We start from the raw sequence: 24,825 nt of genomic DNA, 5'->3' as shown, positions 1-24,825 counted from the left end.
TAGCAAGACATTTATTGGCATTACTGATCACAGAGAGAAGAAAAATCATGGTAGTAGTACAATGTTTTCTATTTGAGCTAAGCTTGACCCTACACGTGTACTTTGAAATGCTAGTATCAGTGATTTTTACAGGCAGGCTTCTTTCCCTGCTTGCTTTGATACATGAAGGTAAAAATTACATTTAAGAACAAATTAACCATTGGTGGAGTTGATAATGTAAGCAAAACCAGGCTCGTAAGTAGTGGATGTCTTAATGAGAGGCATTTTAATCAAACTGATTGTGCTGCACTCCTACGTGTTCTCCTCCATTTATAAACTGCTCTGTGAGTCTTGAACAGGCAGCTGTTCAAGAAAGTTAGATGAGCATTGGGGTGTGAGGGAGTTTTGTGCTTCTGTTTCTTGGGGGAAGACATTGAAGTCTTAGTTTCAAACTGCTCTCTCGTTTTGTTTGACAGCTGTATGCTTGTAATACATACCCCCCCCTCCCCCCCCCCCTCCAGATGCATCTCTTTCATTCTGAAAGAGTCAGACTGTCAGTGTGCTATAATCTGTCAGAATCAAGTCAAAATGTTATTCCCAAATTAGCAGGTTAGGACATTCTTAAAATACATATGTATAGGTTTTCAACAGTTCTTCCTAGTACTCAACTTTTCCAAAGAATGGAAGGTTGGTTAAAAACTTGGGTTTTATAGTCTAGTAAATTAAATATTGGAGGCTAAATCTGTTTAGTCAGAGCACAGGCCTGGGAATCTGGAACTAATAAATACAGCCTCTTGATCTAAGAGAAGCTAGTTTAAATCAACTTCTCTGCCTTATCCATCTACAGAATGGACACACTTAGTAATTACCTGTCCTTGGAGAACTAGATAGGAATTGCTTCACATTCAGAAACCTGTTTGGAAATGAAACTTTAACTTTTACTGCATCATACTGGAGATTCAGTAAGAAAGTGGAAACTTACAAACAACTACTTTGTATTTATTTTAAAACAAGTTTAAAGTAAGCCTAGCACTTCCATATCCACCTCATTTACTATTGTACAAGGGTACTATAGGGGGGTGAGGTGTGTATCAGTATTTCATGCACAATATTTCAAGCGTCTATTCAGGCTCTTGTCTTGAAGAGGTCTGTTTTGTCGTGGCTTTGAGCTAAAACATTTTACACAAGACTTTGAGAAATGAGATTTGGTAACCAAATAAACTCATCTGCAGCATTTATTCAAGATACACAGTACACAGATTCCAGTACACAGAATTGTGCTAAAGGATGCTTTGCTTTCAAATCACAGAGTGGTTTGCAGGGAGTTTGGGGTTTGATACTGCAGTTCTTCCACATGAAATCAGTCCTGGTTTGGGGGAGATCTTGCCTGAATTAATTTTCTAGGTGCACATGCTGGGTCTGTCTATTTTTCTGTGTATTCTTTATCTTTCAGAGCAAATTTCAAACAGTTTCAGAGTGTGATTCTGTTGCCTTTGAAGCTGCTGACAGATTTCTTACAGACAGCAAAATAAGTAGGATTGGGTTTTTATAGTAATGAAAAAAAATCAATGTTTAGAAACTGGGTCTTTGTAGAATTTAGGAATGAAAAGGCTGAGGCTCAGTAACAATACAAGGGACAATTTACTTCTCTAGCTTTTATTCTTCTAAGGATTCCACTGAGCAAACCATGAACTAGGTGGGAGGAAGGGGGGAAGATTAGTTTGTGTCCTTTTGGAAAAGCAGTGTTAACAATTTCATCCTCATCATTCCCATGCATCATGTTTGCATTAATCCTAGCCAGTTTCTACTAGCAAGGTGTGTTGGGAGGACTTTCTGAAGTGGCTCTGCACATTGGCAGAGTCTTGTCTCTAGGGTGAGAATTTCACTTCTCCAATCTGCAAGCTATTTGCTTGGCACTTTGGAAAGGAGCAAAACTGCTGCTTTCCAGAAAGTGTGGTAAAGAGAAGAGCTGCCAAGTAGGCTGAGAAGGGGGAAAAGGATTTAGAAACCCCCTTGTCTTGGCTGAAGATGGGAGTGTCTGGCTTAATTTGTCCAGCAGATAATTTAAAAATGATCCCTGTGAGCCTCAGAGCTGATACCTGCTCCTGTGCTGAATGTGTGCAGCAGGCTTGGAGCATAGCAGGGATGGGAGGGTGTCAGGAATGTGTTCTTTGTACCCAGGCCATGTTATTTCTGTTTAATGAACTCTTCGTTGTGGTCTGCGCAGGTGAAACCCGCATGCGATTCTATGAACTGCTCATTAATGGTCTCTACACTCCTCAGACCCTTCCTGTAGGCACTGAACAGGACGTGTCGCCAACTGCCAACGAAGCTCTTCAGGTAGGTTTGCTGGGCTGCTTTTTAAGAACAACTTTCTAGAAAATTCCAAACAAATGCATCATCAGCATTAGCCTCTTAACTCTGAATTTAGCTTCTTTTGCTGCAGTTTCAGTGGATGTTACTAATTCACATTTAAATATAACTTGCTCATAATTGCCACAGCAAACATAACTCTCTGCGAATGCAGCGCGTGTGGCTAATCTGTATGCTGTGTCTGCATAGTGTGGTAAGTGCTTTTTGTCTTCTGGAATGAAAAATACCTACAGAACTGACAGCATGTGCCCTATTAACATTAGAGATTCCTGCAGTTAAGAGGTCTGGATCAAATCTGTCCATGAGATAAGATTATTCCCTTGAAGTCAGGGGGGGATGATTTACAATGGTACATTTGGGCCTAGTGTCTGCAATATGTAATTCTTAGCAGGTATGTTCTTCAGCCTTGCTTAAAGGCTAAAAAGATGGAAGATGTCTGATACTGAATAGTGGCATTAATTTTCCAGAATCTTAATTAGTCACTGGAATCAGTTGCTCATAAAAGTAGCGGATGAAATTCCTGAAGGCTTTCAGGGCTCACTCAATATTTAGGGTATGCTTCTCTAAATGGCTTTCTACAGTTACCTGCTCCACTGCCAATCCAAATGGGCTGAGAGGACAAGTGGGAAGTGGAAGTCTCTGTGTGTAGTCATCAGCCTGCTTGGCTTGTCTACATGTATTTTGGCTCCTGACTGTGGCTTAGGAACCCAATGTAAGGCATCGGATTTGAAAGAGGTTTAGCAGAGGTGTTTTTTTTTTTTTTCCTTTGGTTTGTTTTTGGTGGGTTTATTTGTTTGGGGGTTTGGTTTTGTTTTGTTTTCTCCCCTTTTTTCTACTTCTCTGCACTCTTGTGGCTTCCTGAAATGCTGTAATTTAATTTTCTGATCAGATGTTTTCAGGACAGGTAAGAGCTGTACACTGAACATGAAAATCCCGTTGATCTGAAAAACAAAAAGAGGCCTCTTCTCCAGCTAACCACACTAGCAGCTACAAAGCAACACCCCAGTATCCTTTTAGCCAAATCATAAAGAGGCTGATTCTTTCTTACCTTGCAACAAAGTGTTTTTAAAGGCAGGGGGGCAACAAGTAATGATTTTGCTGAGAGCCCCACTATGATCAGGGCCTGGCTTTTCACTGCTGCTTGTTACACATCTCAAATAAAAATGAATAGATTTATTCTTACTCTTTTTCAGGGTTAACAGCAAAACAGTTGATGGTATCCCCAAAGTAGTCCCTACTGTAATTATCCCTATGATTCTTTCTCTAGGTATTGTGTTTATGTATTATCTTGTTCTGAACTGTTGTTTTTTTTCCCCATTTACCAGCATAATTACTGCTTTGTGGGTAACTTAAACTGTTTGCATCATGTTCTTATAACTAGAATTTGCCAGTAAACTTGTTTTTGTAGCTCAGTAGAATACTCTGACATTTGCTTTCCCCACTCACACAGCACAGCAAAGACAGCTGTTAGCCATGATTCCTGCATCCAGGTATCCAAATCCCACTGAAAGATAATCCACAAAGGTGTAGAGATGTGGATTTTAGCAGGACCCATGAGGCTTCTTCTGGACCTTTCCTGTGGCTTTTAGAACAGTAGAGGAGGAAGTTTTTGTGATGTTCATACGGTCATGGTCTCTAGGGAGTCGCACCAAGAGCAAGTTCACGCTATTGCATGGGTGAGATGTGTGTAGCAGGCAAATGAGAACTCAGCTTCAGTTTGGTTACAAGCAAGTTATTTTAAGTGTCTCCATGTGCTTGGGAGGGCAGCATCCAGCTTGTAGTCTCACCAGTTTGCTATCCTGGTGTGCTTTTGGGGAGTTGGAGCTTAGTCCTGCCTCTGCTACCAGGAGGATTCTCACTAAGCTCTTGCTTTGCATTATGGAAAATTGACTCTGGCACTGATGATTAGCATGACACTGTTATGACTCAGCAGAGTCTGAGTTGGAGCAGGGCTTCTCCTAGTAGAAAAACCCCTCAATGTGCCTGCAAAGTGAATTGCAGAGCAATTATGTGACTGCTCTGTAGGCTTGTAAGTTTTCGGTTTCAAATGCCACAATCAGAGTACTCTGCTGGAGCTTTTGTCTTTGGGATATTGTTTAAAAGAGGTGTTTTTGGCAGCAGAGACATTTTTGTGCCTTTTATACCTGTAACCTTCTCCCTTGTTACAGATGAATGCTGGGTAGAGAGGAGTGCTCAGTCAGCTCCCTCAGTTGGACCAACAGAGCCTTGCTGCATAGTTTTGGTTGCAGGCGGGCAAGTTGCTGATTTGTGTGTTTTGATTTGTTCACACACTAAAAAAGATAAATTGCTAATTTAATATCTCAGAATTAGTTTAATTATCTCCTCTATTTGCAGTTTAGGCAAGCCTTGCTTAGTTGATAGAAAACAAAACTCTTTCAGCTAAAAGTATTGTGCAAGTCTCCTGTTCACCTGATACTCTTGGCTATAGCTTATAAGCAATGCTGTTGTATCTGCTTTCTTCTTCCTCCTCTTTGCTTCCTCTTTGCTTGCCTTTCTCTTTTAAATGAAAGAGAACTGTTGATAATGGTTTGTATTTTCAGGGATGCTGGAACCTGTTTTATTTTTGCCATGGCAATCGGCGTAAACTGCAGGGTACTCCTCTGAGAACCAAATGAATTAGATAAATCCCTTTTAAAAAGTGTGTGTTTAGGTGCTTTTCTCTCTTCTCTTTTCATAGTTGACGGATTCCCTGAAGCGCCTGAAAGACAGCAACCTTTCTTCTGCGGGATCATCTGTTACCCCAAACAGCAGCACGCCTTTCTCTCATGACACAGCCTATTCCAGCTGTCGGCAGGACACCCCAAACTCCTACAGCCAATTTACCCCACAGTCCCAAGGAACACCTCACACCCCACGGTTAGGGACGCCGTTTTCCCAGGATTCTACCTATTCGAGTCGTCAGACAACGCCTGTGTACCATTTTGGGCAGGACAGTGGCTACAAAGCCAGGAGACATGACACAAAATTTACAGATGCCTACAACCGCCGGCCGGGACATCACTATGTGCATAACTCGGCAGGTGTTTTCCGAGGGACGGAGCATCAGTTCAGTACCTACAAATCCCATCAGCAGGAGCCAGTTCAGTTCTCTCACACTCCTCCCCTGAGCCACTCTAGTTCTTCGAGCTACAAATCTGCCTTTTCTCCTTACCAAGCACCAGCTGTATTTCCCCAATCTGATGAGCAGCAGTTTCCCCAAACTTCTAGGGAAACAGAGTACAGGAGACCTGCACCACCTCCCACTGAGATGGTTGTGGAAAGCAGTGCTGCTACTAACGTTGACTTTGTTCCGCTGAAGGAGAAGCCGGAGGAGCCTCCGCCCTTGCCCGAGTCGAACTCTGTTCCTGAGACGAGCACAGCATCCTTCTCTCAGACTCCAGAGAGAAGTGAGACCCCTGGCACCCCTACTATGGAGTCAGAAATGCAGCATAACAGTTTAGACTCAAGGATTGAGATGCTCTTAAAAGAGCAGAGAACAAAGTTACCCTTTCTTAATGAGCATGACTCAGATAACGAGATCCGAATGGAAGGTAGCCCCATTTCCTCCTCTTCTTCCCAGCTCTCTCCCATCCCAATGTACGGTTCGAACTCTCAGCCTGGTTTCAGAGGTCAGACACCTTCCTCCCGCCCTTCCAGCACCGGCCTGGAGGACATCAGCCCAACGCCTTTACCTGACTCTGACGACGATGAGGCCATCCCTGGGACAGCTTCTCTGAGTCAGAATTCTCGGGGCACATCGGAGGCCAGCATGACTCCCATTGATCAGCTGAGCAGGACCTCCAAAATTGAGACTTCAGAGGCTAAAGAAATGGTGCCTGGTAACCAGACTCCAACATCAGAAAGAATGGATGAGGTGAGTGACCTGAAACTGCGGGATGAAGCTCTGTGTGTATCCTCAGAGCTGGACCGAGCAGGGAGTTGCTCTTGGCTTTAGTGTTGTTGGAGCATAGGGTTTCTGGTGTTTTTTTTCTTTTACTTCAGGCAGCTGGAAATGAGATAGATGGAACACAAAGTGATGGTCTTAATCAATTTCCCAGTTTCCAGCTTTCCTTTTTTTATAGGAGCAGCCTGCTGCAATTTAGACCTTCAGGAGCGCTCAAGGACTGCACAAGCCACAAAAGTTTGGCCAGTGTGTGAATGTCCTGAGTGTCCACAGACACTTGAGCCACTAGAGGAGTTGATTGAGCACTTTCTGCCATTGCTTTGGTCCCTGAGCTTGGGGGGTGTGTGTGCGCACACTTGCTTAACGGGGCTTTCATGTTATGCCCAAGTATTGAATGTATACTTTGTTTGATAGCTCTCCAGCTATTTTTGCCATCTGGTTTGAACGGGAGACAGTTGCTGGGTTTTAATACTTGCTTTCCTCAGTTGGAAGGGGGAGGTGGTTGGCTTGTGGGGGACGTGCTCCACTGAGTCTTCCAATAATAGAGCGGAGCTTGCTGCTTCTGCTGGGGCATTTGTGGCTGAAGGGAGAGTGAGAGCTTAAGGGGGTGGAATGGTGCCAGCAGACAGGGAAATTACATTGTATAGTGTGTCTGTTAGGGAGGTCTGTTGCAACAAATGTGAGTATCACTGCAGTGGACGTGTTGGTCCTATTCTGCTGTGTCAAGGAACAGTCAAAATCCAGGTCTTCCTAAATGCCAGACGCCTCACCATGTGTAAGAGGCATGCAAGCAAATGAAACTGCTGTGTCTGGTGTGCAAGAGCTCTGCATTAAAGGGACTTCAACCATCTGAGAGGGCTGGCCTTGTGTAAATGTCCCACATGTGGTAGATCAATGTAATTTACTCATGGAAGTTTGCTGGGGTTAAGCTGGCAGAATGGATTTCCCTTCAGTGCTCTGCAGTTGGGAGGTTTTCACCCTAGAAGCAGCTGCATTTCAGGAGAGGAGGAGCTGTTTCTGGAGCTGTAGGCTTTGCAGAGTGCTTAACTGGAGGAAAAGAGCTGCAGCAGCAGCACAGCGCAGGTCTCAGTGCTAAACAGCAGAACAATTGTACTGGATATTTTGTTTATTCTACGTGCCTTTCCAAACCTGCTTGTCCTTGCAGTTGCCAGTTCAGCCTTTGAAATGATCCAGCTGCTTGAGGTCTCATTCATCATCTAGGCTGGCCCAGACTCCTCTCTTGGGAGGCAAGTCCCTGGCCGGTGGGACCTGATGATGTATTAATTAGGAATGGAGTTTTAATTCCTTGAGCTCGGTCTGGCAGGCTTAAGAGGGTATACGCTGAGTTTCTCTGAAAAAATGAGGAAGGCATTCCTCATCGCCTTGCCATTCCGGGCTTGTATCTCTTGTCCTCGCTCTTGTGCAAGAGGGTTGCAGCCAGTTCTGAGCTTGTTGGAAGATGGATGAATGCCAGCATGGTATGTGGGGTCAGGCACTCTCTGTGGCTGAGATCAGCCTTGGGGGAGCAGCTGGGATTTTACATTTGGGGCAGTGGCGTGCTGACGTTGAAACCCATGTTAAGTCTTTGTCTCCCTGTAATGAGATGCTGGTGTCAGAAGTTCACATCGATGGTTGTGTGATACAAAATTATATGTGCCTTGATCCTCTGCAGAAGGCAGAAAGGTGGTAGCAGGGTCTTCATGCAGGTCATTGCTGCCTTAATTGTCTCTCCCCCTCCCAAAAAAATGTGATGCTTGTTGTCAGAGCTGTTAATTCACCTTCCCTCTCGGTTACAAATCACACTAAGCTATTCTGGCATGTTTGAATAGTTGCCTGTGCCGTTCATTGCTCATTTTGATGCACAAAAAAACCGATCTCCATGTGTTTTTGCTTCCTTCTCCCCACCCCCCCTTTTTTTTTTTTTAAATTTTTTTTTTTTAGAAAAAGGCTCTCCTGTCTTCTCTGTCTTGCTGAATGAAGGAGTGGAGCAGAGCAGTGACTTAACATAGGCTGTCATTTGAGCTGCAGCTTTCCAACTGTGTTAGAGAGGGGCATTGAATCTGTCTGAGGGCTGGAAAGCTGAACCTCTGGCTTCAGCCTATTGTGATACTACTATTTAACTTCAGTCCTTCAGAGAGTCCTCCAGCAAAACAGAGGGGAGGCAGACCCAAGTACTCCTGGTGATTGTGTGGCATGGGGAGCAGAGCAGAAATGATATATTAGTGTAGGGAGGGCTCATTAAGTGTCATAAGGAAGCAATAAAGGGCAGAGAGTTTGAACTTATTTACTTCATGCTTGGCTTTTCAAGGGTTGGAGCAGCCCCAGGCCAGTTCTCTTTGGGTGGATGCTCTAGCTGGGAAAATCTCAGGACTCATAAGGATGCCAGCAAAGTTGCAGGCAAGCTTTTCCTAACACAATAGGTTCTTTTCAAGAACCTACTTCTCCTTCCCAGCAAAACAAACATAATTTTTGTCAACAATTGCTAATGCAGTAACATTTGTCCTGTAGGTGATGCGCTGTCAAATGGCCAGGCAAGCTAACCAACCACCCCAGGCGTGCTGTAACTAAAGGAGGTACAGCCAGGCCCCAGCAATTGTTCTGTTTTATCATGCAAGACCCTGGAGTTTTATTTCAAGATCTGGTATGATACTCCTAAGCCAGAGCTTGGCAGGGAGTTTGGGTGTGGGAGAGGAAGGGCTGTGCATCTGTCTGCAGCACCTCACCCTGATCTCAGAGCAGTGATCATGGTCTGCAGAGAAAGTCGTGCTAAGCTTATCCAAAGGACAGGCATGTTGGCAGTACGAGGTAAGAGGAGAAAAAGGGATCCTTTACAAATCCTCTCAGACAGGAAGACAAGGCAGAGAGGACTTTTTCAAGAGACTAGAAGATGGCAAAGAAAGAAAACAGCCCAACTGCCTTGTTACAGTAAAGTTCTTGAGGGCAGCAGTGTTACAAACTTTCCTTCCTATGTTCCTGAGAGATAACAAGGAAGGAGTTGCAATAATTTTTTTTTCACAGGATCTTTGCTGTTGCAGAAGTGCAGAGGTTAATTAAGTACAGTTTGACATTCTGACATCCCATTGGAGCAATGTCTTGTTTTTGCTTGGCTTGGTCCAGGAAGAGGCCCTGCCTGTGTATGATGGGCGAATGACTAAATGGTAACATGTCACTTTATTGTATATTGATGCCTGTCATGTTACAGCTTATATGAAGGTACTCATTTGTGTGCATAGCCAGTGTGTGATAGGAAGATGATGGTATTTTTCCGGATTTATTACTACAAAAATACTTTTCAATTGAGGGATCTGCAGATTCCTGTTTTTCTGGTAGTTTGGCTAAGCACCTGGTCACTGTGGTGGGAGGAGTGCTTTAAAAATGCCAAAGAGATCCTTCAAAACAAAGATCTTGGAACATGTATGAGGTGAGAACAGTTCTCCTGCTGCTTGCTGTGAATTTGAGCAAGTAATTTGAGGAGTAAACTGGAAGTTACATGGTGCTCATCAGCCCTAGGGACCCTGAAAGCCACCTGTGTCACCAGCCTCCCTCAGTGTTATGCAGTTGCTGTGCATGTTTGTGAATGTCCTGTTACAGGACAGCATCAGCATCCCCACGACAAGCTCTGTGTGTGGAGTGCAGCCTCCCATCATTACCCAGGGAGAATTTCTGAGCTGTGCTTACACACAGATGAGGTAGGTCAGGCTCAGCCCTACAGTGGGCTCTGATGAGGTCCCTGAGGTTATGTCTTGGGCTGAATTTGTATTTCACATTGAAGTATCTTTGGGTTCTTGTGTGGTCATCACCAGAACTGGAAGCTGCACATTGTCTCTCTGGAGCCTTAGCAGGATGTGCTGACATTCTCCTGCTGTAAGCTGCTGCAGCCCCATCCAGACTGGGCTGTGTTTCAGGAGCTGGTAAATGATTCCCTTTTCCTACAGAGCCAGGTTCGGTCTGTGTGAGACAGCAGCGCCCCAATACTATCCAGGCAGCTAGAGCAGCTGCAGGGGCTTCTCAGCTAGCATACCCGCAGCAATTGCCTCAGGAGCAGTTGATGCCCACTGGAGCTGTGCTGTGCAGGAATGACTTGGTCTCTGCCTGCAGAAGGATGCTGTTGCCTCGTGTACCCTGCTCCCATCTGTGGGCTGCATGGGGTAAGAGATAGACTCATGTTCCTGGGACATTGACAGTGGGTTAGATGGAGCTTCCTAAAGATGAACCCAAATGCACTGTGCTAAGGAATGTTTCTGATCTGAAGAGTGCAGAAGTGATTTATTCAAGGTAAATGCACATTAAGGTAGAGAAGGTAGAGTCTTAAGAGCCAGGAAATGTGATACCTTGGTTTCCACAGTAACTGTGCAAGAGCCCTTATGCCCGTAAGTAGCTGTTATGTATGTATAATATATATGGGTACGCCTGGGATCCAATTTACAGCTAGAGTGGGATTTCATCATTTCTGGAGGGAGATGGCGGGGAGTAGATGTGGGGAATGGCTGCTCTGAATGTATTCTTTTAATTGAAGAGGGGAGAAAAACCTGAGAGCTGTGATTTATGTCCAGTTTCATAAACACTTTTTCAATTTTTCCTGTCTCCTGAGCTCTTGTGAATGTGATCATGCCTGACAGAACTGGTTCCTAATGGAAACTCAGAAATAGGTATATGTTATGACTGTGAATTTCCAGAAATGCAGCCAGCCAATGCCCAGGCAGCAAAGATTTGGATAGCTGCTGTGGTTTTACATGTGAATTACACCAGCCATGCTAAACCTGTGAAATTAAAATGAGAGCAAGCAGCTTAAACTGTGGGTTCTGTTCTGCCCTTCGTGACCCAGGCACAACAGCAGTGAAAAGCCACAGGGACTTCAGGGGATCTTGTGAAGTTTAAGCTTGTTCAGAAGAGAAGGGCAGCACACAAATCTCTCAAAAGGTGTTTTAAATCTTGACACTACACTGGACTTTTTTGAGACATTAGAGATTTTTGTTCAGCCTTCATGTCCAGAGGAATGAGCATGCTGGGGCAGGACTGCAGCCTTGTATCTTCCCTAGGATGCTCAGGGTTGAGGGTCAGTTGCTGTATAACCTGACCATGGTGAGGATGTCCTGGCTCCTGAAGCAGTGGAAATGGAGGATATTGTTATCTTATGTTTTTCTTTCAGACCTGATACTGGAAGAGCGTGGGCAGGGGCTGCTTGGTCATTAATTTATCACATGCAACCTGCTACTCCTACAAAAATTTCTACAAAGTAGAGGTCCATGTTTGCTAAGTTGTATTTGACTTCTTTGTCTCTAGTTTGCTTCTTGGGGTACTTGCAAAACTGGTGGTTAGCAATGCAGAGAGCTTGACCAGCCACATGTGTTCTATACAGGAAGCAGCCAGAGGTAACAAGCCCAGTGTCAGTTTTCACAGTCACTTTTTCAGAGCAGAACTGAGCCAATATTCCTGGTGATGCACCCCTCTTACGTGTGTGCTCATGGAGGGTAAAACGCTAAATGGAGAGAGATCTGCCTGTTTATGGTTTGGGTTTTTGGAATAACAACTAGAGTAGGATGAGAACATGTTGCTAACAGAGCTAGAAATGGTGAAATGCTCTGGAGTGTAACTGAGAAATAGAAAGCAGGCTGTGGTTGGGAGGCTGAGTGGTTCTTTCACTCTCTCATAGCAGGCCAAGACTTTGAGGCTTTTGAATTTTGCATACCTAATAGAAATGACGCCGTCACCCCTGTTCATAAATCACTGTTGCTGATAATACTCTTGCCGCCAGATCAGTTCATTCTCTGTTTTGCCACCAGTTACTGTGTGCCAGTTTTCAGTTCCTGGTAGATTGGGTATGTAGAATTAAATTGCTTGTTAATAGGTAGAACACTGCTTATTCTGTGTTTGTGTAAGCTCTCCTGCTCTGGAAACTTCGATTCAAATTACAGTGTTTATATCACAGCGCATGGATGATGGCAGAATAATATTTGCAAGGCTGAGCTCTGCACACTATTTCCAGTTAGAGAGCCCTTGGCCTCTTCCTTTTGCTGCTTACTGAATTCTTCCCATTCTTTTCAATGCTGGTTTTAGCAGTGATGATACTGGATGTTCAGATGTCATAAATACAGGCTGTGAAGCCTCAAACGATCACATTTTCCTCACAGTTTCTCCACCTCCATTATCATTCCAGTTGCATTTTGCATCTGATGGTTGTGAAAAGTGACCAAGGGAATGCAGACGAGTTACTGGATGGCAGCGTGTGTTGCAATGTGCAGTGACACTGAGAAAATGTGCCAGTCTGTTAGGTAATCAGTAGAAATACTGAGAAAATAATTGCTGTTAACATATTGTGCTGGCAGCCACCAGGACAGCACTAATTTCTGGGTCTGATTTTGAAGAAGAGGGAGCAGGCGCTGTGTGCTCTACGTGTCTATGTTTGACACGGAGCAGCCAACAGGCAAGTGCTCATTCAAATTTCTGCTGGCTGCTGCCTTTCCTGGAGTCCTCTAAGTCGATGCAGTTCATTAGAAAAGCATGTGCTTTTTTCCCACATGCATCAATTTTGAGTCCCATGACTTTGCCACCTCTCATCTGTTAATTATGATTTTCAGTTTGAGGTACGTGTTTGTGCCCGGTGAAGATGGAGCAAAACTCAAAACGAAACCTGTGAGTTCGTTAACTGCGCATCATGAACCTGCCCATGAGGGCTCCTTTGGCCCAGGTGTTGCTTCTGTCTCAGAATTTAGTATGAAAGTGCAATGCTTGCTTTTGGAAATGTCCATTCATCATACAAAAAAGGTTGCTCAATTTTTTTCTGCTCCTAAAACCAAAGTATTAAAACCAAAATAAAGGTATTTTAACACATCTTTAATTTGCTTAGTACTAAAATGAAACTACTGTCTGCTTTCCAGCAGTGCAGACACGCCTGATGAGGTCAGGATGCATATAAAATAACAAGGTGGCAAATTAGGGTTTCTGATTTCTCCCTAGGTTGGGATAGGTTCACTCCTCCAGGCTTTGCAAAAGTGTTGCTTCAGGAGCAGTTTGAGTAGAGGAAGTTGTTCGTGGCTTGGGCTTCGGCAGTCGCTCTTTGCATAGAGGGCACTGTGAGCACTGCAAAAGCACGGCATGGGGAGGAAGCGAAACTGCTGCTGGAACGCAAAACTGGCAGCAGTTCTTATGATTTGGAGGTTTGGTTGCAAAAGGGTCAGATAGCTGTAGCAGAATCTCCAGTTTTCACTTGTTGGGACATGGGTGTTTCAACTTAGGAGTGGAATTTGGATTTGCTGGCTGCTTTGAAGGTGTGTTTTGTGTAGTTGATAACTGTGTGCTAAGTGCAGTTATCACACACCTTTGACCAGCTCAGCTGCATTCTGCCCACTATCTCTCTCTCCATATCAGGCAGTAAAGGCAGGGAGATCTTTAGGAAAAATGGCGTGGAATGATGGGGAGAGAGAAAGCGGAGAAGTTCTCACCAGGGTCCAGTCCTTCCCATCTTTCTTCCTGCATTCAAGGTGGGATGTCCTCAGGCTCACTACTGCCCAAATTCCTTGTATCAATGAGTGCAGTGGCATGGGGCCTTAGGAAGAAGAGTGCTGAGAATGGTGCAGGTTGGTTGACATGAAGGACTGGTTTTTAGTTTTCCTAGGACTGAAGCAGCCCTTTGCTGGCCTGATGAAGAAATCAGATCAGTCTGCTGCTTTTGTGGATGCTGTGGAGTGAGAGTCAATTTCTTATATCCGTGTTTTCCCCAAAAGAGCTGTGTTTACCCATTTGCAGTGTAGTTCTGTGCTGAGTGGCTGGAGAGCCGCCAGGCAGAGAGGGACCTGGGGGTTGATGGTAGGCTGAACATGAACCTGTAGTGTGCCCAGGCGGCCAAGAGGGCCAATGGCATCCTGGCCGGTATCAGGAACAGTGTGGCCAGCAGGAGCAGGGAGGTCATTCTGCCCCTGTACACTGCATCGGTTAGGCCACACCTTGAGTACTGTGTCCAGTTCTGGGCCTCTCAGTTTAGGAAAGATGTTGACTTGCTGGAACGAGTCCAGAGAAGGGCAACAAAGTTGGTGAGGGATTTGGAACACAAGCCCTATGAGGAGAGGCTGAGGGAGCTGGGGTTGCTTAGCCTGGAGAGGAGGAGGCTCAGGGGAGACCTTATTGCTGTCTACAACTCCCTGAAGGGAAGTTGTAGCCAGGTGGGGGCTGGTCTCTTCTCCCAGGCAACCAGCACAAGAGGATACAGTCACAAGCTGTGCTAGGGGAGGTTCAGACTGGATGTTAGGAAGAAATTCTTCACAAAGGGAGTGATTGCCCATTGGAATGTGCTGCCCAGGGAGGTGGTGGAGTCACCATCATTGGAGGTGTTTAGGAGGAGACTTGATAGGGTGCTTGGTTGCATGGTTTAGTTGATTAGGGGGTGTTGGATGATGGGTTGGACGTGATGATCTTGAAGGTCTCTTCCACTGTGGTCTATTCTAAAGTGGTCGGTCCTTCTCCCACTGAGCAGGATTAACATGTGTTGCACACGTAAGGTTGATGTTCCCTCTGGAGCCTGGGGATGGGTCACTGAAGTAGGTGGCTTCTTTCCAGGTTTCCCTTCTCCCAAAGCAGCTTGTAATTGCTGGTGCCTTGCATGTCCCAGGCAAAACAAAATAGAAGTATTTCAGGCACTAGCAGTGTTATTTGGTGGAAGCAGGAGCTGGTTTAATGTTGGCTCACAGCTCTCGGAAGAGTTTTCCAATCTGCTTCTTGTTGCTAAGTGGTTGCCAAACATGGTGTTCTGGTCAGCAGATGTGGATAAAAGTTTCCAGTGCAGATAACTGAAATATTGTCTGTGAAGAATGCAGATAAATGCCAGTAACTGTTATCATGGTGCTACAAGCATTTTGCAGTTGTCCAGGAAAAAAAAAATTACTTGGGAAATACTAAAATCGTTAGTATTGAATAAAATTATTCAAATTACAGTCAGACATAAAGGGCAGTCTCTGGTTGAATGTGTAGAGATTTGTGTGAAAAGCTGTATTTTGACACTGGGATCTCTGTGAATTTATTTGCTTGTTAATATGATGTCAGGTGGGACATTATCTCCCAAATTACATCAGAGAAGTGGTAACAGCAGATGGTTTTGCTAACCCGATACATATTCCAGGTCGGTGAAAAGGAGGCAGGAAGGTGGTGTGAGTTTGGTGGCAAAGTGCAGCCTGGCCCCAGCAGAGCTGTGATGGAGGATGGAGACCTGGTTCTGGAGTTACTTTTAAATTCCCTGGGAGCTGGCATCATGCAGGAACTACACAGCCTGGCTGCAGATCACCAGAACTAAGTTGTGTTCCCTGCTGGTCTGGATGCTCAGACTTGAACTTGAGCAAGCCTTGTTGTGTGACTTTATCTTGGCTTGTTGCTGGGGCTTGTGTGTACAAAAGGGCTGTGGCACAAGGCTGTGGGTGCCATCCTTTGAGGGGGGCTTTGGGTAGAATTTGTAGGCCAGCTCAACTGACTCTGTGGCTGTGGGGTTGTGGAGAAAGGGAAGCAGGCAAAGGAGATGGAAGAAACTACACAGGTAGCTTTGCTGTGGTTTGTTTGGGATCATCCACTGTGTGGTCGGTGTAGCTTCCATGTGACCTCTGTCTTTGGCAGGGTTTATGTGGATCTGCTTTCAACATCCAAGCAAAAGAAAACCTGAGCTTTAGGTTGTGGTATGCCTTTAAAAACAAAATCAGAAATGCAGCTCATGGTACTCTCAAGAATTCTGAATTGGGATGGAGAACGTAGGAAGACTAGATTTTACTGGCAGTGAATTTGGGGCTAAACATACAAACTGAGCTGTAAGAAGAATGATTGTTGGATTTTTGCTATGACCTAGTTTTTGCAGTATTTTTACTATTTTAACTGAAGTCAGGTATCAAGAGCATTGCACAGTGTAACTCTGCTCTGGTGAGGCACAACCATACTATCACATCCAGTGAGATGTATTGGTTATGTGGTATATGAATTCACATGCAGATCTGGTGCTTCCAGGGGTGCTGAGGCTAAACCATGCTAAGTAGAAAACTATTCCTTGCAAATCACCAAGCCAGCTGTTCCTACACAATTGCCAAAAGAACCCAAAGATGCCTGTGACTTCCAGCTGGTCCCCTGAATCTGAGAGCAGTGCGTGGAGTGCACTAGCACAGAGCCATGTTTGGCTGGGTTTGTGCCTTATTCGCCACCAATTCACATAGCTCTTTAAATGACCTCCTGAAAAGGCAGGTTACTCATAGGTAACTTCAAACTCCTGAACCAATCTAATGAGACAGCTGCTTTAAAAAGTGAAACTGAGTGGTATGATTGGGAGTATTCTAGGTTTGTCTGCTTAGGTATGGGTTGTAGAGATGTGCCTGCTGCCATGGGCTCCTTGCTGGGCTTTGAACTCATTTTCAGCATTTTAGCAAAGCTATTCTAAGCAAGTATTAATGAAGTTAGTAAAATAAGTGTCAACATGGAGAGGTCTGAAAGAGCCTGGGGGCTGAAGTGGTCAGTCTGAGGAGCACAGGATGGGTCACCTGGTGCTGACCCTCCTGCTGAACTACTCTGTCTCAGTGCACACAGCCCTTCTGCTCCAGCAGTCGTCTGTGGTAGAGCTTGATGATGGCTTTGCTGCAAGAGAACAGAAAGAGACTTTAGATTAACTCTTGAGTAAGCAAGGAAAAGGCAAGTCTTTACCATTCCTTGGGTGTCTGTATAGTTGGAAGTTATTTCCTCTAGGTACTGAAAGATCTTCAGTGGGGGAGTCAGAGCAGTTTGTGCCATGCAAAAACTCCAGCAGCAGCAAGGCTGTATGTGGTGATGCTCCCCAGGGGTCCCTCTGCTACCCGTGAGCAGCAGATTAGGGTATGATCTTGTTCAGTAGTTGCTGGTCGACCTATCTTCCACAGATGTCTAATCCATTTTTAAACCCATCTGCACTTGTGAGTCTTTGCAGTATCCTGTGGCAATGAGGTGCACAGCTGAATTTTGTTCTAGGTAAAAAGTGTTTCCATGTGTTTGGTTTAAACCTACTGCTTGCTAATGAGGGGACAGGTGGGGAAACCACCATACTTCATCCTTTGTCTCTTTTTGGAATGTTTTATACCTGCACAACTGACAGTGGGAGTGCAGCCCAGCTGTGGGATATTCCCACTCTGGTAATTTACAACAGTTGTGGTTACACAATGTATTTTGCATATAGTAGGGATGATTTTAATATCTTCTAGAAAGCCATGAGAAATGTCATGTCCTGCACAGAGATTATCTTTGTTAAAGAATCAGTCAACAGCTGGCAGCCAAGAGGGTTGTGTCCATCACCCAAGAGGAGGGCTATGGGGGAAAAGTTGCCTTTCCCTCACTGAGCTGGTTTTGGAGAGGAACAACTTGAAAGTATTTCTGGCTGGATATTGCTTTAGGCTTTGTCTTAGAAGAAGATTTTTAATGTTTTAATGAATACGTTATGTGCCTCACCTGATGTGCTTGTTTCTCTCTTTGACTGCACTCAGCTAAACCAGAGTAGAGCAGGAGAAGGAAAATCTAAGCAGGAAATAAAGCATGCTTCAAGATGCCTCCAGAGAAAAGATCCTCCAGAGAAGGGAAATGTCAGCAAAGGGGAACTGTTCCTTGCTGGCTTCACCCTTACTTCTGAGGAGCAACATCTCTACTCAGCCTCTTTAGCTGCTTGAAATAGGCTCCTTGGAGTGAAGCATCTCCTGTGGTTTAGCTGGATTTTAATGCATCTACAGCACTTGGCTGGGAAGGACTTGTTAGCTTGTGTTGTAATGCTCAGAAAATGAGCGGAGCCTGCTAAGCTCATTAGGGTGCCAGTCATCATTTGTGGTCACTGCTGCAAAGTCTGGCTACAGCCAAGTTTTTGTCTCACGAGCCTCTTCTTTCCTGGGGTCATTCTCTACTGTGACATTGCAGCTGGCCTGGAGTACTTGCACCACCTGCAGTGGGGGCTTCATCTGAAGCAGTTAAATGCTTTTTGTCACACAGTCAAGTTCAGGTGAACCAGCTGAAGGGTCTTCTCTACAGCAGTTTGGCTGGGAATTTCAGAAGTACAGCAGATGTCCTGTTGTCCTGGGATGGTGACAGTAGCTGAGTAGGCTGCAAGTTTTCTTGTTTGAAACCATAGTGTGTTGCCACCATGACTGCAGTCAAGATGCTATCAAGGTCCTAAACAAGGTCCTTATTAACAATATGTTCCCCCTTTTATGCTTTCTTTTTCTTCTCAAATAGTTGGTTCTGGGATAGAGAGATCCTGGGTGGAGAGAATGCTAAGTTTGTGTGACCTGCCAGGCCAGCAGTGGAGGGCTCATGAAATCCCAGCAAAAATGTTCAGAAAAGGGAAAGGTTCACATAAAAGTCAGGACTTTGACTCTTTCTGCTTGCTTGTTCCATACTTTGTGGATCCTAAAATCTATACTTGTTTGGAAGTTGCAGTTCTGGACTACCTCCATCAGCTGTGGGCTGCAGGATCCTGGACTGTCTTCCAGGTGCCAGAAACAGTGGAGCCTTTTTGCTTCCCAGCTGTGTCAACAGATCAGGACTGCATCTGAGAAATTTAGGGCAAGAATAGCTCAAGCTCTTGAAGAAGGGAGGGAAAAGCTAGTCTCATCATCTAGGGTGCCTCTTGAGAAGGAAGGCAAGTGTCGCGAGCTGCTGTCTTAGGATGTATTTATGGTACCTGGGATCTGAGAGCAGACAGCAATGAGCAGAAGAGCATCAAAACACAGTCTCAAGCTGCACCAGGGGAGATTTAGGCTGGATGTTAAGAAGAAGGTATTCACAGAGAGATTGCCCATTGGAATGTGCTGCCCAGGGAGGTGGTGAAGTCACCATCACTGGAGGTGTTTAAGAAGAGACTGGATGGGGTGCTTGGTGCCATGGTTTAGTTGATTAGATAGTGTTGGGTGACAGGTTGAACTCAATCTCAAAGGTCTTTTCCAAGCTGGTTAATTCTATTCTAAAAGATGATACTGATGAATGATCTAACAAAAGCTCTTCTTTTTTTACCCTCTTGCCCTTTATCATTCAAGGTCTGAATCCTTTATTTCTGATCACCCTTCTGAGGAAGCTCAATGTTGCACAGGTTGTTGCATTGCTGATATCCAGGTCTTGCAAATGAAACTGTCATTGCTACTAACACTAGAAATGCAGAGACCACTGAGCAGAGCACTGCAAATGCTGCCATAACAAAAAAGCCATGTGATTTCAGATACTTGAGGATATAGTAGTACTAGTACCTAAAAGGGGAAGAATATCAAATTGGCCTAGTTCTGATGATTAGGACTTGTTTAAATATGGTATGTGTACAACCTATTCAATAGGCTGATACCAGCTGGGAAGCTAGAATGTTTTCCAAGCTTATCTGTTTCCTTACTGCCCTGTTGGTAGCAAGATCCTGATTCATGGTTCCATTTGACCTAAGGTTTAAGTATGAGGGTCAGCTCAGGCAATGATGTCTTAGTTCCTGCCTGGCACTGATGTGGAAGGTACTCTGCACACTCAGCTATTGCACCGTTTTTTGCACTTGTAGGTGGACTCTGATCTAATGTTGCTAATTCCCTTCGTTATCTTTGATTGTAAAGTATCTTCCAGTCTGTAGAAATGTGGGTACATTTCTGCATGCCAGTGTGAGGAACAGGACAGAGCATTTCAGAGTCCTTTGGGAAATGTTTCTCTTCGCTGTATGATTTCTCCTAAATTCCTTGCATCTTTAGAGAGCGAGATGCTGCCTTGAGCTCGGCATCTTTTGTGCATGGACAGACCTTTGAATAAAATCTACTGATAATAGCTGAAATGGCAGAAAATGACAGGGAAGCCCATTGCATGCTTACCATGCCTTTCTCTGTCGGATTTGGCTGACTTGTTCCCAGGACTCTGCATCACTGAACCCGGTGTCTGAAAGGGATTTTACCTGGGTAAAGCCAGTCTGGCTGTATGAAAGTCTTCGGGAGAAGCCGAGAACATTCCCTGACTAATTTATCTGTAGGGGGTATTTTCTTGCTACTCTACCATCCGTTTATGCATGACTTAGCTTCCCAGCCGACTAAAGCCTTTGAAGTTAGATTGCAAATAGCTCTTCAGCTGTCCCTTCCCCCATCTAAAATAAGGAAACCAGAGCAACCATTGCTGTGGAAAGAGCCTGCCTTATTACATGGCTTCCCAAGGTTAACACCCCTCTCCCTTTTCCTTCCTCCTTTTCCCTATCTCCTCCTCCTGCCCCATAAAGACCCCTTTTTTTTTTTTTCTCTTAATAAGATCTACTTAAGACTTGAGGGAAAAGGCCATGGTTCCATGAGATGGTAAATCCAATTTTAGGGTGTTTCATATGTGATGAAAACCACTATGGCCACATGATGCAGCCCCTGAATTGGCACACATTCGCCCTGCCAGTTCGGATTTGTCCACATAATGCAGAAGGGGCAACTGTCCAGACAAGCTTCGCACTGGGGCACGCATGGGCTGCCCAGGCATCCCTCATCTCAGGCTGGGGGCAGTGAACTCCCTATTCCATACCCTCACTGTATTTTGTGATCCCTCACAGTTGTACGTTCACATTTGTCTTGGCTCAGATCCATGCTGTCAGGGGCTCTGGAAGGTTCCAGTCTCTGTGTTGATGAATATGGACTCCAAGGATGTTACGTTAGCCTGCACTCTTCCTAGAGCTGTCCCTGCAGACACCAGAGAGTCTCTTGTGCATGCTGAAAGCCCAGAAGTGATGTCTGGCTTCGCCAAATATCCCTTCTTCAGTGACCTTGCTGACAGGAACAGTATAACCACATAATATGCCATGAATTTTGCAGTTTAGAGCCTCCTTTCCCTTTCAGAAGGGAGAAAGACCTGAATTAAACCAGCCCTTTTGTGGAAGGCGGTGCACTTGTTAACAAACAGCAAACCCCCTCAGCAAGTTGTTACCCTCTTGGCCAATTCATCTCTTCAGGCTTTCTGCTGAGGCCAATCTGGCAGTTGTTTTCCCACTGGCTTAATTTATGGCTCTGAGGTTTGGTATCCTAGGAAGCTCTTGCAGTGGGCTCTTGAAAGTCATGTTGAAAACTGAAGAATGGTGCTCTCTTGCCAAGAGACTGAATTTTTGAAAGTACTGAATACTGGTTGAGTCTTCTCCCCTTGGGATCACATTTCTCAAATTGTCTTGTTTCTGGATCAGTGGAGATCTGGTTTTCTTAGACCACAATTCACACTACATTTGTTTCCTATCCCTGTCCTCTTTGCTTCATTTGGAGTTATTTGTCCTTTCTGGGATTGCTTGCTAAATAAAAGAAGTTTTTTAGCCTCATGGCGATGTGTAGAGGCTACCTAAGTGGGTCTTTCTTACTCCAGGATCCATCTCAATTTATGGAAAGAGGAATCCATAATTTTCTGCACAGAGCTTCTTTGTAGAGTCAAGTGCAAATAGCCTGAATGCCTTCTGTTCTATTGCATTTATTTTCTCCTGTTTTGGGGTTGATTTTTTTTACTGTTTCATGCCCTGTGTCACATCAGGGGCTTTGCTTTGGGAAATACTGATTTAAGCTACTGCTCCCTTCCTTTCCTTGGAGACACTGATGTTTTTCCACTGCACTGTGGGGAGCAGATGGGGTAATCCCCTCTGGAGTGTCAAACAGTGCCTTGAAGTGTGGATCCCCTACTCAGATGTTTGATGCATATGAGGACCTGCAGGAAACAGGAGGTGCAGATTTGCATGACTCTGGAGCTCTGATTTTGGCACTTCTGCCCATTGTACTGGAGTAATTTTTAGCTCATTTTGTCATGTTAATTCACTAAATTTTCTAATGATGGCATGGACCATTGGGCAGCCTTCCAGCTCTCCTGCTGTCCTTAAAATACACGGCAATTTACTTATGTTTCTAGTGTCAGGAAACACTAGAAGTGAGAGAGGAGACCTTTTCCCTATGTAAGCATTAGCTTCATGTGCCTCCTCTCAGGAGCCCTTCTTGCCTTGCACTGAAAGCCCAGATGAGCTCGTTCTTCACAGCCTTGTAAATTCCAACTTGTGGCATCTCCCCATGTGCGGGGTGGTCTAATTAGGAACCAGCACACTGTGAGACAAACAAGCACCATGGTGGCATTTCCTCACCCCCATCTCTGTGTTCTGGGACCAGCAGGGGCTTCTGGGGAATTCTTCCTCTATCCTTCTGTGGTTTGAGGTATCATCTTGAGGCATTAGAAAAGAAAAAGAAAGTGGCATAACTTAGGCTGGTGTTTACATTGCTGTTTGTTTCTGATGAGCACTTGAACATTATTGTCACTTGTTTTACTTGTTCTGCAGCCCTGTAGGTGTGGAGAGAGTTGTCTGTGCCAAAGAAGAGTTGCAAATAAGGACCAGACCAAAACACAGTCTGAGCCAAGACAGTGTATGGATATTGTCATCTCACAGAGCCTGAATTGTCTTTTTCAAGTAGTGATAGATAGTTTAGCAATTGATAAAGAAACCAAAACACCCAACTAACATCTCTTCTTCGATGAGACATCCTTCCTCCTTTGCAGCCTTTTTGGTGGGACACAGCAATGAATCCATCACCTTGATCTGTGTTCTGCTGCGCTCCGTTTGCAATCTCTGCCTGCAAATTAGGTTTGCAAAGTGCTTTATAAATATATAGCTACATAAAAATCTTACAGTCTTCTGTTCTTGAGATAGAAATACATATTGCTGAAGACATTTAAAATCACTGATCTGTAATATGTTAATCTTCATTTGCCTGTTACTGAGCTGAGCATTTTATTATAGTGCACACACACCTGAAAGCTCTCTTTGTCCCAGTTAAAGCTGCTGTGATTGCCATCGCGTGTTGACAGCAGCAGCAGGACGGGTGCCCTCTCAGCTGCCCCAAGGAGGTTGAAAGGTGTGACTAACCATAGAGGAGGCAGTAAACACACTCCAGCATGGATCCAGGCTGCAGTGGTGGTGTGTTGGTCATCACGAGCCACGGTCAGCGCTGGTGGTGGCACAGTTATCTGAACAGGCTTGAAAGCTCACCCGGGAAGGTGCCAACAGTGGTTCGCTCTGTGGGTTTTTTTAGCTGCTGTAGCTAAACTGCTGGCAAACCACCTTGGGTAGCTCTGTCCTGTACTCCACTTCTGCAACACTAGCAAAGTACCACCCTTGTGTGTGTTCTTTCAGAGGGAGAGCTGTAATTATAGTGAGCAAAGTGAAAATACTAATTTGTATTGTAAATACAGAATGGAGTCTGCCTTCCTCATGCCTCATACTGTGAGGTGTGAATGCTCAGTATGGTCCCGTTGCCCGCCCAGCAAGAGGGCAGTTTGGAGGCATGGCTCTTTACATGCTTTGACAAGAGCATGTGGAACTTGCAAGTTCTTCCCTAGCTAAAAGCAGATGAAAAATGACCAAATCAATACTCTTTGAAGCCCTCCCTGTGCTCCAGTAGGTAGATTTTGCACAACAAAATGTGTTAACAAAGCAAATGGTGAGATTCTCTGGGTCAAAGTGGAATGGGTTTGTATTCCTTTAAAGGATTTTTTTCATTGAAATTGTCTGAGGAGAGTTGCAGAGGCTGGTTTGCATCCTCATGTTTTCTTGTTGCTCTGGACAGTGTTGTAAGACGTGCAGCGAGTTTGAAATGCCTCATTCTCTTTAATGTGCTCTGCTGAAGGAGCTTGGGAAGAGAGCTGTGTGTTAGACAATCTGGGCTGTTTTCACCCTGGGATCACAAGTCATTGCACTAGGGCTTTTCCCTTGTCAAACGCAGCATGGGCAGCAGTGAGCACAGCATGGGCTCGGCACAGGGAGGCAGCCAGAGATGGGAAATAGGAAGTCAGAGGGACCTGGAATCTGTTCTCAGTTCCATCAGCCATTTGCCGTGTGACCTGCTTGGTCAGTTGTCCTCTCTCCCTTGCCTTTGAAGGCTTATCTTTCCCCACTTTTTTTTTTGTAAGGATAAAGGGTGACTCTTGCTCACTTGACAGTTTTTTAGACCCTTCAATGGACTTAATCCAAAACCAAGTGATGACTCTTTGACCAGGTTATGAAAACCTTTTGCCCAACAGCCACTTCGGGTGTAGTTCTAGCTTCAGCAAAAAGCTGCTTCTTAATATTTTAAATGACAAAGATTTTCAGTATTTAAATATGGACTTTGGGGCATTTTAGTGCTTAGAGTGTATTTTTCTGTTCTGTTTGGTTTCTGTGAGTGCAGGTTTCATCAGGCTTAAAGGTTTGCTGCTTCTTGCAAGCACAGGATGCTTCACTTCATTTAAGCTAATGACTTTTCATCGTGCTGAATGCCATCGATCCCACATTTCATTGTTTCAAACACCCCAGCTCAGCCAGGCTGTCACTGAAGTTGCTGCATTTGTATCACCAAGTTCCCTACATCAAATATAAGTAGCTTTGTACGCAGCAGAATATTTAAGTGAAATTACCTGCAAGCTGATGGTGCATTCTGAGTAAATTCTTTGTCAGATGGCCTTTTTAAAAGGACATGAAAGCATGTGAAGTTCCCCTGCCCTTAGGAAAGGTACCCAGTGGTTGGTGTGATGAAGCTCTCAACTGCTGCTGCAGTGTCGGTGCTCCTCTGGGTCAGGGAGAGAACAGCCTCTTCATATCTGGAAACTGCCGG

At 44.8% G+C, this 24,825-nt stretch overlaps 2 protein-coding genes across 2 annotated transcripts in view; both read left to right on the top strand.

Annotated features, from left to right (window-relative positions):
• P2RX4 (purinergic receptor P2X 4) overlaps positions 1–6,451 on the top strand; it is a 271,548-nt gene extending 265,097 nt beyond the window's left edge. Inside the window, exon 13 of the mRNA XM_054172968.1 lies at positions 6,441–6,451. The gene's annotated coding sequence lies outside the window, so the exon portion shown is untranslated. The remainder of the gene's footprint in view (positions 1–6,440) is intronic.
• SETD1B (SET domain containing 1B, histone lysine methyltransferase) overlaps positions 1–24,825 on the top strand; it is a 50,859-nt gene that overhangs the window by 3,072 nt on the left and 22,962 nt on the right. Inside the window, exons 5-6 of the mRNA XM_054172973.1 lie at positions 2,207–2,319; positions 5,051–6,226. Of these exons, the coding sequence (XP_054028948.1) occupies positions 2,207–2,319; positions 5,051–6,226 (1,289 nt within the window). The remainder of the gene's footprint in view (positions 1–2,206; positions 2,320–5,050; positions 6,227–24,825) is intronic.

The sequence above is a fragment of the Dryobates pubescens genome, chromosome 25 (assembly GCF_014839835.1).
Source record: "Dryobates pubescens isolate bDryPub1 chromosome 25, bDryPub1.pri, whole genome shotgun sequence".
Classification (NCBI taxonomy): domain Eukaryota; kingdom Metazoa; phylum Chordata; class Aves; order Piciformes; family Picidae; genus Dryobates; species Dryobates pubescens.
Note: the sequence above shows the minus strand (reverse complement) of the source record. Positions and strands in the feature narration are given on the sequence as shown.